The 14,958-nt window shown below is 41.9% G+C and overlaps 1 protein-coding gene across 1 annotated transcript in view; it reads left to right on the forward strand.

Annotated features, from left to right (window-relative positions):
• Positions 1-14,958, forward strand: part of SLC38A11 (solute carrier family 38 member 11) — a 501,004-nt gene that overhangs the window by 415,558 nt on the left and 70,488 nt on the right. The window contains exon 7 of the mRNA XM_086954209.1: positions 165-277. Coding sequence (XP_086810335.1) covers positions 165-277 — 113 coding nt within the window. The remainder of the gene's footprint in view (positions 1-164; positions 278-14,958) is intronic.

The following is a 14,958-nucleotide window of genomic DNA, read 5'->3' on the forward strand; positions in this document are numbered from 1 at the left end:
ATTTTATATATATATATATAGACTATGCCTCGTTACATCCGGTGAATTGGAAGTATTCCAATGTTGAGAAGTATTGTTGATGTAATAAGAAGCAGAATCTATCTACTACTCACGTACATTATTTAGTTCCTGAAGCCAATGAACGTTTTATAATTTGGTTGTAGGCAACATATTTGAGAATTATTGCAGAGATGACGACCTTGCTACATTTGGGAGGTTTTGCTATGGAGTTACTATGATTTTAGCATTTCCATTTGACTGCTTTGTAACACGCGAGGTAAGTGGGATATCATTCAAATAATTTTAATAAAAATGTTAAAGAGGCAATGTGTAATGTTTAAATGTTTAAATGCTTTCATTCACCTATAAGAAATATTGAACACAGAGAAACCATGGATAACATGTTAAAACTTACTTGTATGTTCTGTTATTGTTTTCATAATAAATATGCAAATTAAATAAAGCGTATACATCAAATACAAATAAAATATTATCAGAAAAGAAATGTTGAACTGATTTAACTCCTTGTATCAAATATCAAAGACCCATTCTAGCACATAATTATTGAGCCACATGATTTTTCTAACTATTCAAAAAGGCTTCCTACTTGCTTGCACTTTGCTCAACAAGAATGTTGCTTTACAGAGCCTTGACAAATATATTTTCAGAAAAAACATACAGCAGTAGTAGATGGGTGATGCACAAGTGTCTGAGTTACAACACGCTAAATAAGTATTTAGACAAACCAGTGTTGGAAAGTAGGGAGATCGCTCCTGATCTGGAATCTGGTCAACCCAGGAAAATATGCTGATTTTGGCCCGGTGTTATTTGATGACACCAGGACACAATTCAACAGCGCCAGTACGTTATTTGCATTCATTTAGGTGCACCAACCTTCAGGCAGTTAAAGGGATTTCACATTTTGTCTTTCAACCTGGCACAAACAAAGGACTGATTTTTGTTTTTGTTTTTCACCAACGGACAATCCAAAACACAAAGGCCTGATTTAATAGGCTATCAGCCCTCCTGTTGTTCAAGTAGCATCCTGGTTGGGAGCCATCTGGAGCCCAATACCTACAAGCCAATGGAAGGAAACAAAGACACACAGCTTCTTATCACTTCACAAGTAAATTAGCAAAACTATGACATGGAAGTAGTTTTTTGACTTTGTACAACCCCCCCCCCTCATTTATGAGATGTGCTTGCAATGTAAGAATGCAGGATTCATCTGTTTGTATAAGTAATCACTCTAATAATGATTTAAGCGGTACCTACCAATTAATTTTCTATTTAGTTCTTTTATAGCGCTGCTCGTCCCAGTGTAGGGTGTCAGACCACTTTACATCACACACAGAGACACAATAAATCATACAAGTGTGCAAATCAACGTACAAGGAAATATTACTTAAGAAAATGAGAGTTACAAGGTATAAGAATCACATATCGTCCATTCTTGTAGAAATAATATATTAAAATACAAAATCAGTATATGAAATGTAATGCAGTTATTAAAGTTGTTTGTACTAACAAGGCTTTTTTAACTTCCACAGGAACCCTTAATTGCAATCCTAAAATAGCAACAGATTGAGAAAAAAAACAATAAGGATCTAAACCCATGACATATATTTGCACACAGCCCATCAATTGCAGTAAACAGATCACTGTGCTATATTAGAAGGATTGCAACTTGTGAACAAGGAAGTTACAATATTAATCAGTGCCAAAGGCAGTAACCCACTTACCTATCTACATAAACTACAAGTCTCTGATCTGATCTGCATGTTACCCCATGTGCTTTCGAGCAGGCACATTAACCCTCTATGATACTTTATGAGTCAAAACTATGATTGGACAAAACGCAGAACTCTACAAGAACTGCATTAACCACCAGAACTATATTACTGCTATTATAATCTCCTCAGAAGGGCTGGGAACACAAAGATCACTGCAACAGGTGTCTTAACTCTGTAAAATATTTCAAAATGCAGCCTCTTTGAAATCAATTAAATAAGGTTGAAGAGATTTGTGTCACATTTGTCCAAATTGCCAATTTCTTTGTTACAGATTTAAGACTTGCAAAAAAATATACATTGACCGTCAGACACACTCTTCAAGCTCCATCCCTTGTGACTCCACCCCCTTTCTTCTGCACACTTTATGGGTTCCTAGAGTAAATTTTGACTAATTCCAGCACTGTACACAACAAGACAATTAAAAGGATATATTAATAAAACCCTGCACTTTCTGTTCATTATTTTTGTTAGTACACCATTATATCATGTATAATACATACTGGAAAAGGAAAATGTTTAGAATCATGGCCAGTTGAGTCAAGAGAGGCGGAGTCATAAGGAGCAAAGTCAAAGGCTGTGATCTAAGCGTATATGCATCTACAACTCAAACAGTGGCGTAGCTAAGGGGGGGCGGTCCGCCCCAGGCGGCACTATTTTGGGGCGGTGCGGCACCTGTGCCACACACGTGTTTTAAGTGCAAGCGCAAATGCTTGCGAATGTTGCTGCACGCACATTTCCAGCCCGGCCAGGAGTCTCCTGGAGAGTCGAGGCACGCTGCTTCCAGTAGGCTTGGGGGTTGGGCGAAACTACTCGCAGGCAGCTCTAGCTGCTACTGTAACAATTTGACCGCCAATCATTAATAGGCCGCAGTATGTCCTGCCGCCCGCGCTGCATGCAGAGCTAGGGTCAGTTGCAGTACGTTGGCTGCTAAGCCTGCTGGTAGCAATCACTGTCTCGGGTTGGTCTGGAGCCGTCCTCTAGTCAGCACACTGTACAGTACTGCAGCACCGACCGTCTCAAACTAGTCAAGTCAAGCAGCTCAGCATAGTTGTTCTGTGCACGGTGCACACCTCGACACCAGGCCTGGCCCCTGCCTGTCCCTGGGCCCTGTGCTGCTGGGCAAGATAAGGCTTGCTGAGTTGCTTGCACGCTCAGCGCCGCTTACTGTGGCTGCCTGCCTGCCCAACGATGGCCTAAAGTAGAAGAGCATGGTGTTGTCTGTGAGTGCCACTCCCAGCGCAGCCCAAGTGCCCCTGCCTGCCCAGTCTCACACTAAAATCACTCTCACTCACACGGTGACATGACTCGACTTGAGAGTTCATCATAGGCTCTTATATTTATTACAACTAATTTAGGTCCTAAAATATTTGAAATAAAATCCTTGTCCTTTGGTGGAAAAGGGAGCGAGGTGTAGATATTCATCAAGTGGCTTATATGCACAATGTGTAATTCAAATCACAACTTTACCACTGGACCAAACTGATCCTACACAAATCACTTTACTACGCTCTCGCTCATTTGTGAGTATCCAATCTGAGACCACTTTGAAGGGCTTCAGTTCTGGGTGTGTGCTAATCTACATCCCTTCTTACTGTGGTTTACCAGACAATTATGGCGGCGCACATACATCATATGGGGCATCTATAAAGTTTACTTTACAAACTGTCTGAGCCCTCTTGGGTCATTCATGACAGTGCTGCCAGGACATTGGGTGGGTGGCGCGGCGGGGGGCTTCATATTTAAATTCTGTCACTTTAAGCAGATGCCAATCCGGTGATGCAAAATAATGTATTGAAGCGCACACACACACAGGTTCAAGAAATAACTTCTCTTTAGTCTGAAAGAGCCTTCGTCATACCTGCACATGACAAGGCTGCGCACCTCGTCCTTGACGCCGGGCCTGGCCCTTGCCTGCAGCCTGGCTGGCTCCTGTGCATAAGGCTTCTTGAGTTGCACCGCATGCTCTGCAGTCAGCGCTTCAGGTTGCTGCCTGCCCAATGACTAGAGCTTGGTTGGTGAGTGTGTTTCCCACGGCCTGAGCCAGCCCGCAGCCCGCTCCCTCTCAGTGCCCCCGCAGTCTCACTCACACATGGTGATGTGAGGGTCATCATCAGGGTCAGAGAGTGGAGACTAGGAGACTCCTCCACACTTGAGAGTGACTAGTGCGCAGTGTTGTCTGTTGTGCACTACTGACAGGCAGTCTGAGTGCCTGTCTACTGCTGACTGTCCCAGGCGCACAAGTTCCATTGGGCTCGAAGGGCTTCAGAACCCGTCATGTGTGGCAGCCCAGGCTGTGACAGTTTTCCGGGCACAGACAGCTGCACCCGAGTACCTCACAGGTCTTTAAAGGACCATTGCTTGTTAATGAGGTTTTGTTGGTTGTTTACCCCTTCTTAGAGCCCCTGCATCTCCACTCTGCCTATTGCTTGAAGAATTAAAAAAATGTCTTAGGCCCCCCCTGAAATTTGGCTCTAGTTGTGCCTCTGCTACTATCTGGCACTGGATGGTTAATCTTCTCATGCACACGTGCACTAGGCTGCCTGGCCTGGGCTGGCTGGCCTGTGTCACTCTGTGTGCACTTACTGCACTGTCTGTTGCCACAAGTTGATTTGCAGCCCCAGCCTTCAATCATGTGACTGTCCTTGAGTTAGTAGCTGCCTTCTTCAACTTCAGGACGACGCCACAAGTGGACCAGGATGGTTCGTTGACTGACTGTATCCTGCCCTAATCTAAGTAAGTGACATTTAATTTGTACCTCGCCCTCCAGGCTACTCTACAGTAGGCACTTGTCTAGGGTACGATTCCTGCCACAGAAGAGTGTGGGTGTATGTGCACTGACCGATGCGTCGTTCCATTTTTCAATGTATATTTTTATTGTGTCGTTATCCTTTTCCCCCCGCAAACCCCCCCAAACACACCTAACTGCCATGGGCGGCAATCTGGGGGATAGCCCCGGGCGCCAGAAGCTCTAGCTACACCACTGACCTCAAAACATGTTGGCAATAAGAAAAAAAGTCTATAGTATGCTGCAATGGATCACTTAGTTTGTCATAAACCGACTGCAGTTTAAACTAGCTTTTAAGGTATTGACACTTGGTGCAGAGACCTTCGAACATCCAGGATATAACACTTTTCAGATAACTCTGGTGGTTAATGTATTTGCTGAAGAGGTCTGTGTAAAGCCTCTGGAAAGGTAGCTCGTGGGTTAATAACAGTTTTTTTTTAATAAAACACTGCACTTTGTATTCATCATATTAATGAGAATATGATGATGCCATGTATAATCAGTGCAGAGGTCCACAAATTGTGTTATCAGTAGGTTGCAAGTTACAAACTTTCCGTAATAGCTCAGTGAAATAAATAAATACTATTGTGGATACAGATTCCAGATACCGAGGTAAGCAGGGTTAAAATGGGTTTATTGTGAAGCAGAGCAAGTTCCAGTCATCCTGCCTCAGCAACCGCCTTCACCAGAATGCAGAGAACCTGGAACCAAACTAATTCTAAAATCATGTTTCCAGATTCTCATGCACGCCCGTGAACGACTGGGGCAACAGGAATATAACATATCTTCTTTTCTTATAAAAACAAAAGAATAAAGCAAAGAAAAGAAAAATAACAAGGAATGCATGTTGTCACAAAAACACCTAGAATAAGCATAAAATACAATCAAAAAACAATAGTACATTCTAAAATCAACATTTATTCTTTACCAGTTTAAAGGTCTCCTAAATATCTATATTTTTAAGAAATAATTAATACATTTTAAAATCATCATATTTCCTTGGTACAAGACATTGCCGTGCAGAACTCATTCGCTTACTCTCCAGGATTGTTTTACTAAGAATATCTTTCTTAGGAGCAACACAAACAGAATCAGTACACCATGTCCTTTAGAATACAAAGCAATCCTTCTGAAGTTCCAATTTTGCCCATTCTCCAAAACAACATGCCACTTGTGAACTTCTTTGACCCTAAAAGGTTCTGAAAACTTATTAACACCATGCTCCTTTCTGCTCAACTTAATTTTGACAACATCTCCCACATCAACTCTTCCCACCTTACCACTGGAAGAACTGGAAGACTTCCCAAATTTACCACTAAAAGTACTGATATCAAAAGAAACCCTCCCCTCAAATAACCACTGAGGAACAGTCTTGGTCTTTGGAACCCTACCACGCATAAGCTCAAAAGGAATGGCATTGGTGACACTATGAACAGTGGTATTATACGACCAAACTAACTCTTCCACAGCACTACGAACATCAAGTTGACCTTGCACAGACATCTGAATGGTACCCTTCACCATCCTATTCATACGCTCCACAATACCGTTACCTTGTGTATTATACAGGGAAGTACACATATGTTTGATCCCATGATTAGATAAAAACATACGCATAGATGATGAAGTCAATTGAGTACCATTATCCGTTAGTAAAATACAAGGTAAACTCTCCTTCAAAAAAATAGATTTGAGTTGCCTAAAGACACTTTCGGTGGTAATATTCTCCATGAACTCAACACACATCCAACGAGAACACACATCCACCAAAACCATAGCAAAACGACAATCTCCAGACAAATACTCCATTGGACCAATAAATCCAAACAGACTTTTCCCCAAGGAAAATCCTTATCACACGCAATGGAACCCTGAGCATGTGAATCAATCTTCAACCTCTTCTCGCTCTCTCTGCATAGAGAACAGTTTTCAACCCACCTTCTAATATCATAATCTATTCCAGGCCACCAAAAATTAACCTTAAGCCGTTTAATGGTCATACTCTGGCCAAGATGACCCTCATGCGCCAGAAGAAAAAGTATTTTTCTAAGAGAATTCGGAGGTATGAATCTTCCACCTCTCATCACCAAATCATCAGAACTACCCAAACTAAGCTCTTCTTGCAATTTAACAAAATTACGTAGGGAAGGCTTCACATCACCCTCCCGTTTCCAACCAAGACGTATAGCACTAACTAAGTCACGAAAATCAAGGTCCTCAACAACTGCTCGATGCCACTCGTCCTTAGAAATCGAATTGAAACCACCTGAACAAACATCATCAAAGCCAGAAACTAAACACACATTTTCATCATTAAAATCGTCAAATTTTTCTGACTGAATAGGTAAACGAGATAAGCAATCCGCTTGTACATTTTTCCACCCTGAAATATGTAGCAATCTATATGTATACTCTTGCAATTTGGCAGCAAATCTCATTAAGCGAGGAAAACCATTATTAGCTCCTCCGTGTGACAAAATTTTAATGAGCGGCTTATGATCAGTTCTTAAGGAGAATTGCGTGCCCCACACATAGGTGCGCAAATGTGAAACTCCCCAAACGGCAGCTAACGCTGCACGCTCAATTACTGCATAATTGAGCTCTGAAGCACTAAGAGTTCGTGAAGCGAAAGCAACCGTTTTCTCTAAACCATTTTTCCTTTGTGACAAAAGGGCACCAATACCATGGACACTGGCATCAACAGTTACAAAAGTGTCTTTACCTGGTTCAAAAGTAGTAAGAATACCTGCATTGACAAGCTCAAGTTTAATTTTCTCAAAGGCCTCAGATTGCTGAGAACTCCAAACAAATTGTACCCCTTTTCTAAGTAACAATCTTAAAGCTTCAGTCTTGTGAGCAAAATTAGAAATAAACTTAGAGTAATACTCAACTAATCCTAAAAATGATTTTAACTGATCCTTATTTGAGGAACTAGGAGCACACCTAATGGCTTTCAACAAGTCTTCTTTTGGCTTCACACCAGAATGAGAAATGGTGTACCCCAAATAATCAATTTCAGTTAATAAAAATTGACACTTATCTTTCCTTAGGGTAAGACCTGCATTGGAAAAGGTATGCAAAACTTTAGCCAAATTAGCATTATGTTCAGACTCATCAATACCAGTAATTAATACATCATCTTGGAAAAAATGAACATGCTTTATATCTTTTAACAACAAATGCATCATACGTTGGAATACGCTGGCCGCGGAGGCCTGCCCAAACGGCAATCTTTGAAATTGAAACACTCCCTCAATAGTTACAAATTCAGTAAGTTCCCTGGAGTTAGGATGTAAAACAACCTAATGATAGGCCGATCTAAGATCAAGCTTACTAAAAAACTTTGCCTTGTCCATCAAAAGTACCATTTCCGAGAGGTTGGGAAGAGGAAACTTATCTACAATAATATTTTGGTTGAGGGACCTAAGATCCACACAAAAACAAAGTTTGCCATCTTTCTTTTGAGTGACAACCACAGGAGAAATCCATTCTGAGGCTTCAACCGGCTCTATTATATCTTGTTTCTGCATATATTTAAGCATTTCTTTAACTTCACCCCGTATAGCATTGGGAATTCTTCTAAGAGTATGTTTCACAGGAGGACAATTCTTCTTAAGTTTAATCTCATGCACATAACCCTCCAATTTACCAAAACTTGAGCGAAAAACATCATTGTACTTAGCAAGAATAGCATCAACATTTGGAAAATCATCAATAACAAGAACTTTATCCACAGATCTAGGATCTAGAATGATGTGCAAGTCATGTTGCTGCGTCAAACCCAGAATAGCAGAACCATCATCAGAAACATACACTTTCCCAGAAGCAAATCTGCCTTTGAATTCAAAAGAGGCATCCATAACACCCTTTATATTGATAACGTCACCTCCATAACCCTTTGGGGTGATATCACTTTTGGATAATAGCAAATGGGGCCAACATTCTTTGAATAACCGAAAAGGGATAATGGTGAACATAAATCCAGGATCAACTAAGAGTGTTACAGCAACCCCATTCAAAACAAAGACAGCTTTTGGTCTTTGAAGACCAACACAAGAACAATTTTCTATACAAGAACATTCCTCTATGCATAAAGCCATATCATGAAGAACTATATCAACTTCAACATATGCAACTCTATTAACAGAAGGATTTTTACAAGCTTTACGGATGTGTCCCCTTTTCCCACATGCAGGTCTTATCTCGAGCAAAACAGCCTACAAAATCTGCTGCATGTGACATGCTCCCACAGCAAAAGCAACCAACAAATTTATTTTTTCCTTCAGGAACAAAACTTTTAGGTTTCGGCTTGAAAGTGGAAAATTTTGGCTTAACATCAGCTGAAACAAAGTCTTTATCCACTTTGTTGACAAAATTCATTGAATCCTCTTTTTTCAACTCCAGAGTACGCATTTCTTCCATACACTTATCCGATTCTTCCACCACCTTGGCAATAGCAATGGCTTCCATTAAAGTTGGATTCTTGGCTGCCCAAAGCTTTTGTTGCATCCTTTTGTTTTTGCACTGAACAATCAACTGATCTCTAATAAGTGGATCTGTCATAGCACCAAAGTCACATTTCAATGAAAGTTCCCTTAAGCCAGTTACCATTTGGTCAACAGTTTCTTTTTTTTTTGTGTAACAGTATAAAATTTGTGTCTTTGCATCACAATGTTTACTTGTTTCCCCAAATATTTTTCAAGCCTCATTTTAGCTTCATTATGCGGATTATCCAAAGGTTGACCATCCGCACCAACCAGTTCTGGTAAATATTTAAAAGCATGTTGGCCTCCTTTACCAAGGGAATTCAACAAAATTGCTTTCTTCCTTGACACAGGAAATCTAAGCCCATCTATAGCGTCTAAATAATTTTCAAAAATACTTAGCCACTCTTCCCACTCAATGGCAGGGGTATCACCATCAGTTAAAAACGGAGGTGGCGGTGCAATAGTAGAATTCGCCGGACGTCAAAACATGAATAATGCAGGAAAAACGTTGGTTCCGTGTAAATGCGCTGCGTGGTCGGCAATGAATGGTTGGCAAAGTTGCAAAATGGCCGTCAAACGTCAAAACATGATGACGCAATAACGGTATGAGCTTGAACAACGCGACTTACTGCCTGCGCGCGCACATCACAGTGCGTCTCGCAACTAATGGACAGCGCGTGAAGGATAACAATTGCCCCAATAGCCAAACAAAAACAATTATATTACAGAACGACAGTACCTTTTGAATGGTTGCCACCAGCGGGTGAAAGCTGAAGAAGAAACGAAGCTCCCAATGACTGTCAACAACGAGTAAAGACTCTGGAACGAGGTAGAAGAACAGGAGTGAAGACTATGGAACGAGGTGGAAGAACAGGATCGTCGTCAAAATATTGTGGCTACAGATTCCAGATAACGAGATAAGCAGGGTTAAAATGGGTTTATTGTGAAGCAGAGCAAGTTCCAGTCATCCTGCCTCAGCAACCTCCTTCACCAGAATGCAGAGAACCTGGAACCAAACTAATTCTAACATCATGGTTCCAGATCCTCATGCACGCCCGTGAACGACTGGAGCAACAGGAATATAACAAATACCCTCTTCAAAGAGCCATCAGGTTAGCAAGGCATACATTGAACTCCTGGAGATTTTAACTCAATCTTGTATCAGTCTAACGTTGATGGATAAAGTGGGTAGCAATAAACATTTATTATTAAGTGCCAATAAATTCAGACTGAATTGTGGGATTCATAAAGGATTATGAGTAGAGTGCTTGCACAATTAGAGAGATATACCTGCCATTTTTATGCTCCACACATAAAAATGCACACCTTAAATGTACAATGGGCTAAGAATGTCAAACACAATTTAACATCTTGTTACGTCTTAGCTCTTTGTGAAGTGGTACTACGGAGGATTTTTTCCCTTCTCTGAGGGGCTAGCAGGTGTGGAAGCAGGAGCTTCCAGATTTGATCTATTTGATATCCAAATACTCCCAGCCATTATGCAGCTTGTACAAATGGAAGTTGAGTATGAATGAAGTGAGGATTCCGCCCAGACATCTAGAATGGACAAATATGCAGCTGTTGTACTCAAAGTGCACCACTCGAAAATCGGCTAGTTCTCTACCTCATCATGTGATTTGGTAAACACTTTTACTTTAAAAAAAATGAAAATAAACTTTTATATATTTTTTTTGTAGAAACTGTTTTTGATTGAAAACTAAAAATGCCCATTGTTATGTAACAACAACTTCACTGAAGGCGTAGCCATCATGAAGAATTATCGTTGCACAAACCAGCACTAGCGTTCAAGTTTGCTGCAACTGGAGTTGGAATACCAAATTATTCCGATCAGGGTAACTGAGAGTCTGGTGGTGACCAGAGACCAAAAGTCGAAGTAGGGGTAGTAAAAGCACAATTGGAGAGAAAATTAACATTACAAAAACGGTGCTAGGGAGGATAGCAGCCCTCACAAAAAATATAAACAATTGGCCTCATTCAGAGTTTGGAGGGAAATTAAAATCTTCCAATTTCTAGAGTAAACTGCAAATATGTACTACAATCATCTAACTCCCTCCACCATTGGGATAGTATTGGGTAGGAAATTCAGCTGACGTATTCTGCTCCATTTTTAGATTTTTTTTTCCACAGCTCAGGTAATTTTCAGGTCTGTCCAAACTATAAGGGTTTTCTAAAAAGTGGAAGTTCGATTTCTACTCATGTACCGAGCCTTTAAAGATGCTCTCACTGCCAAATGAAACATTAGAGCAAGGAACAAGGCTTGAATGCTGGAGAAATGTGCGTCCAAATTACGAGAGAGATGAGTTAACAAGAGCTAAGCAAATAGTAATGTAATGACGAGAATTTTAAAAGAAGACCACATTTCTCTAATTTTTCAAACAGCTACCCTTTTTCACACTCTCCCAACTAAAATATGAAGGTCTTTATTATTTTTTTATATATTTTTTTTTAAGTATTCCATCTAAGTTGTTCTCAAACAAAGGTTTGGGGGTTTTATACACAGGCTCAAAGCACCCATTCCACTCCTTCAAGAACTGCCCTCATCACACCATGAGTGGGGTGGCCCTGTGCTTTCAGTGACCTCAACCACAGCCCCCAGACAATGTTAAACCCTCCCAAAATTCACGTTGAGTTCAACAGAAATCAAGATCTCTGTACTATGGTATGTCCAATATCTCATTGAGAGCAAGCTCTCTATAAAAATTCAAGTGACAATATATCATCTCACACACCTGCCAGATCAACTGATGACACAGAAAACCCTTCTGTCATCCCACAGAAAGTTTACCCTAGTGGGTCAGGTAGGTAACTACATTACCACCATCTACAAAGTCCTCAGCTCTCTCGCTCTGAAAAGACCTTCACCTGTAAAACCATTCTCTCTTATCTAACCTGTATGTAATTCTCCACTTTCTCTTTTTTATTTATTTTATTTATTTATTTGAAAGGTTTTATATAGCGCTGGCTAGACCCGGGGGTATCAGAGCACTTTACATGAGTTTCAGATCGTAGTTGCAGGTTACATCGTTACAAAGGTTATACAGTTATTATAGCATAGCTACATAGTTACATGCTCGGTCAAGACAAACAATATGGGCATATGCGTGAGGGAAAAAGTATGCAAGCGGAGCGATTCAGAGGGGAGGAGGTAGGAGCAGGGAAAGTAGACAGCTAATGAAGGAGGGAAAGAGGAGGGGGAGGGACACAGCATGAAAGAAGAGGGGGAGAGTGACGGGGGCACAAACCGGTAGACGAGTAAAAGCTGCGTCCAAAGTCCAGTAAGCTGTGATCCCAGGGGAAGTGGTATCATCCCCCCAACTCAGATGCAAGGGGCTCCCTTTACACAGGGGACTCTCTCAGAGGGGTCTCTGAGACTCCAAGGCCTACTTACTGAATCCTTCCCTAAAAAGGGGAGAGGGAGTGCTTTGGCAAGGGGCGCCATAACATGCCTCAACTGTGAGTGGCTCCCTTAGCGCTGTGGACTCTATCAGAGGGATCCCTGAGACTCCAGAGTAAAAGTAGTTGGATCCTTCCCCAACAAGGGGAGAAGGAGTTCTTAGTTAAAGGGCACAAGGGACAGGGGGCTAGGGGGCATAGCAGGCAAGGGGAAAGATAAAGTGGGAGGGGAAAGGAGCAGGGGAAGTAGACAAAGAATGAACAAGGGGAAAGCGGTAGGGGAGGGTGAGAGAGAGCATGAAAAGGGGGGGGGGTGCTTCACGCGGTGGACTCTCTCAGAGGGGTCTCGAAGACTCCCAGGTCTACCTACTGGATCCTTCCCCAGCAAGGGGAGAGGGAGTGCTTTGGTTAGGGGTGCCATACTATACCTCAGCTGTGCGTGGTTCCCTTGATTCTGTGGACTCTTTCAGAAGGTTCACTGAGACTCCAGAGTAAGAATATTAGATCTTTCCCCAACAAGAGGAGAAGGAGTGCTTAGTCAAAGGGCAACAGGGACAAGGGGCAGGTAACAGGGGGAACAAACGGCAAAAGAAAATCGCATTAATTACTGAAAGATAACACATACAATACCCGGATAAATTAACGATCCAGAAAAAGACAGGATCCACGAAAGGCAAGAGTCAGGGAGGACAAAGGGAGGGAGTCAGCGAGTTGAAGAGTCCCACAAAGAAGAGATACGGATAGCAGAAAAAGGAAAGGAGTATGTTGTAAAGTCACTCAGGAGATAAATGCAAACGTAAAACGCTCAGAATCACAAAATGGTGATATCAAGTACATAGAGGAACTACATATACTAGTGGTTAGAGTGAAAATACCTCCACCTGTAAAACTATTCTCTCTTATATAACCTGTATGTAATTCTCCACTTTCTCTGAATCTTAATGCTAAATACGTCTTTAATGCAACCTTTTTACAAAACACTAGGTAGCTTAGTAGCCAGGTTTGTGCTTTATAAATACCGTTTCATACATACTTTGGGCCAGATTTACCAACATATCACGGAACGCAGCACAGCAGCCAACAATGCTGCGTTGTGTGACAGGGATGGAGAAGAAGAGCGCCATATCTGCAGAGATATGGTTCTCTCCTCCCCTCTCCCTAGCATCAGCGAATAATTTTTCTGCCGTGTGCCATGCACACACTTTTGAGCTATAGTGCAAGGGTATGTCTGTGAGTCTAGCATAGGTTTTGGAGTAGATTTTCTAACGTGTCGCCCAATGCAGAGCAAAACAGAACAGATGATGGACATAATGGTGAACAAATCAAACATTCCCCCAGTCACAGGTCGGGGTTAAATCCATTGTTTTTTCGTTCTCCGTGCCATTCCAGTGTGGATTCAGCCACATGCAAATCAGTCTCGACCCTGCTCCCCATGGGAACAGTCCTGTCCAAACTGCCAGGCCCTGCCTGGACCAGAAACAAGCATTTTGGGACCAACTTCGGGGTCCCACGTAGAGCAACTGCCAAAAATGCTGCAATGCGTTGCATGACAGGGAGGGAGCAGGAGAGCACCATATCACCATATGGCTCTCTCCTCCAATCTCCCTAGTGCCAGTGCAACCTTTTGATGTCGTACACGGCATGCACACCTTTGCGCCATAGTGCAAGGGCGTGTGTGAGAGTCTAGCATTCGTTTTGTATTGGAACGGTTGCCTTTGAGTACAAAATACCATGCCTACACAACTTTACAAACTTTTCCTACTTTGTATGTGTGCTGTACAGTGCAGCACACGTGCAAAGTCGGAAAATAAAAGAGAAATTAAAACGTTTCTCCTTTGAACGCCTGCTTTCTAATGACATTAATTTTTGACACACAGATTTTTCAATAGATAGGGTTTAGCATGGGTGGTTGCATGGGAATGCCCATGGAGCACCCCCTTGACGTTAAGTATCACAATGCAGTGCTTTGCTCTTCTTTGCATTACTTTTAGGCAATTTTCAGTGCAAAAGAAGTTTTGTGCTGGAAAGTAAATATTAAAAAACATTCTGTGCTGGTTTGCATCACTTTTGTGATGCAAAGACAGAGCAAAAGTTTGGTACTCTGCCACATACTGTCATACAAGTTGAGTAGTCTACTACAGTTTTCATATAGCACTTAACACTGAAGGCCTGATTTACAAATGCCATCCACATTCGTGGCGGAGACCCCGCAGTTGTGGAGGAGTCTCTGCACTTAGGACTTAATCTCTATAATGAAAATTCTCATTGCGGAAATTACACCCAAAGTGGGGAGACTCCCCCACGACTGCAGGGCAGCCGCAACGAGTGTGGATGCCCTTTGTGAATGAGGCCCTGAAAGTTTGTGTCTTGGTGGCGTGCATTGGGAGGAGGCTTGGAGACAGTAACAGGAGTGTTGAAGGTTAGAAGCTGGTGAAGGGGGCAAGGTGAACCCACCTCATGTTTTTGCATGTGCCCCAAA

This window comes from Lissotriton vulgaris, chromosome 2_1 (assembly GCF_964263255.1).
Source record: "Lissotriton vulgaris chromosome 2_1, aLisVul1.2, whole genome shotgun sequence".
Lineage (NCBI taxonomy): Eukaryota > Metazoa > Chordata > Amphibia > Caudata > Salamandridae > Lissotriton > Lissotriton vulgaris.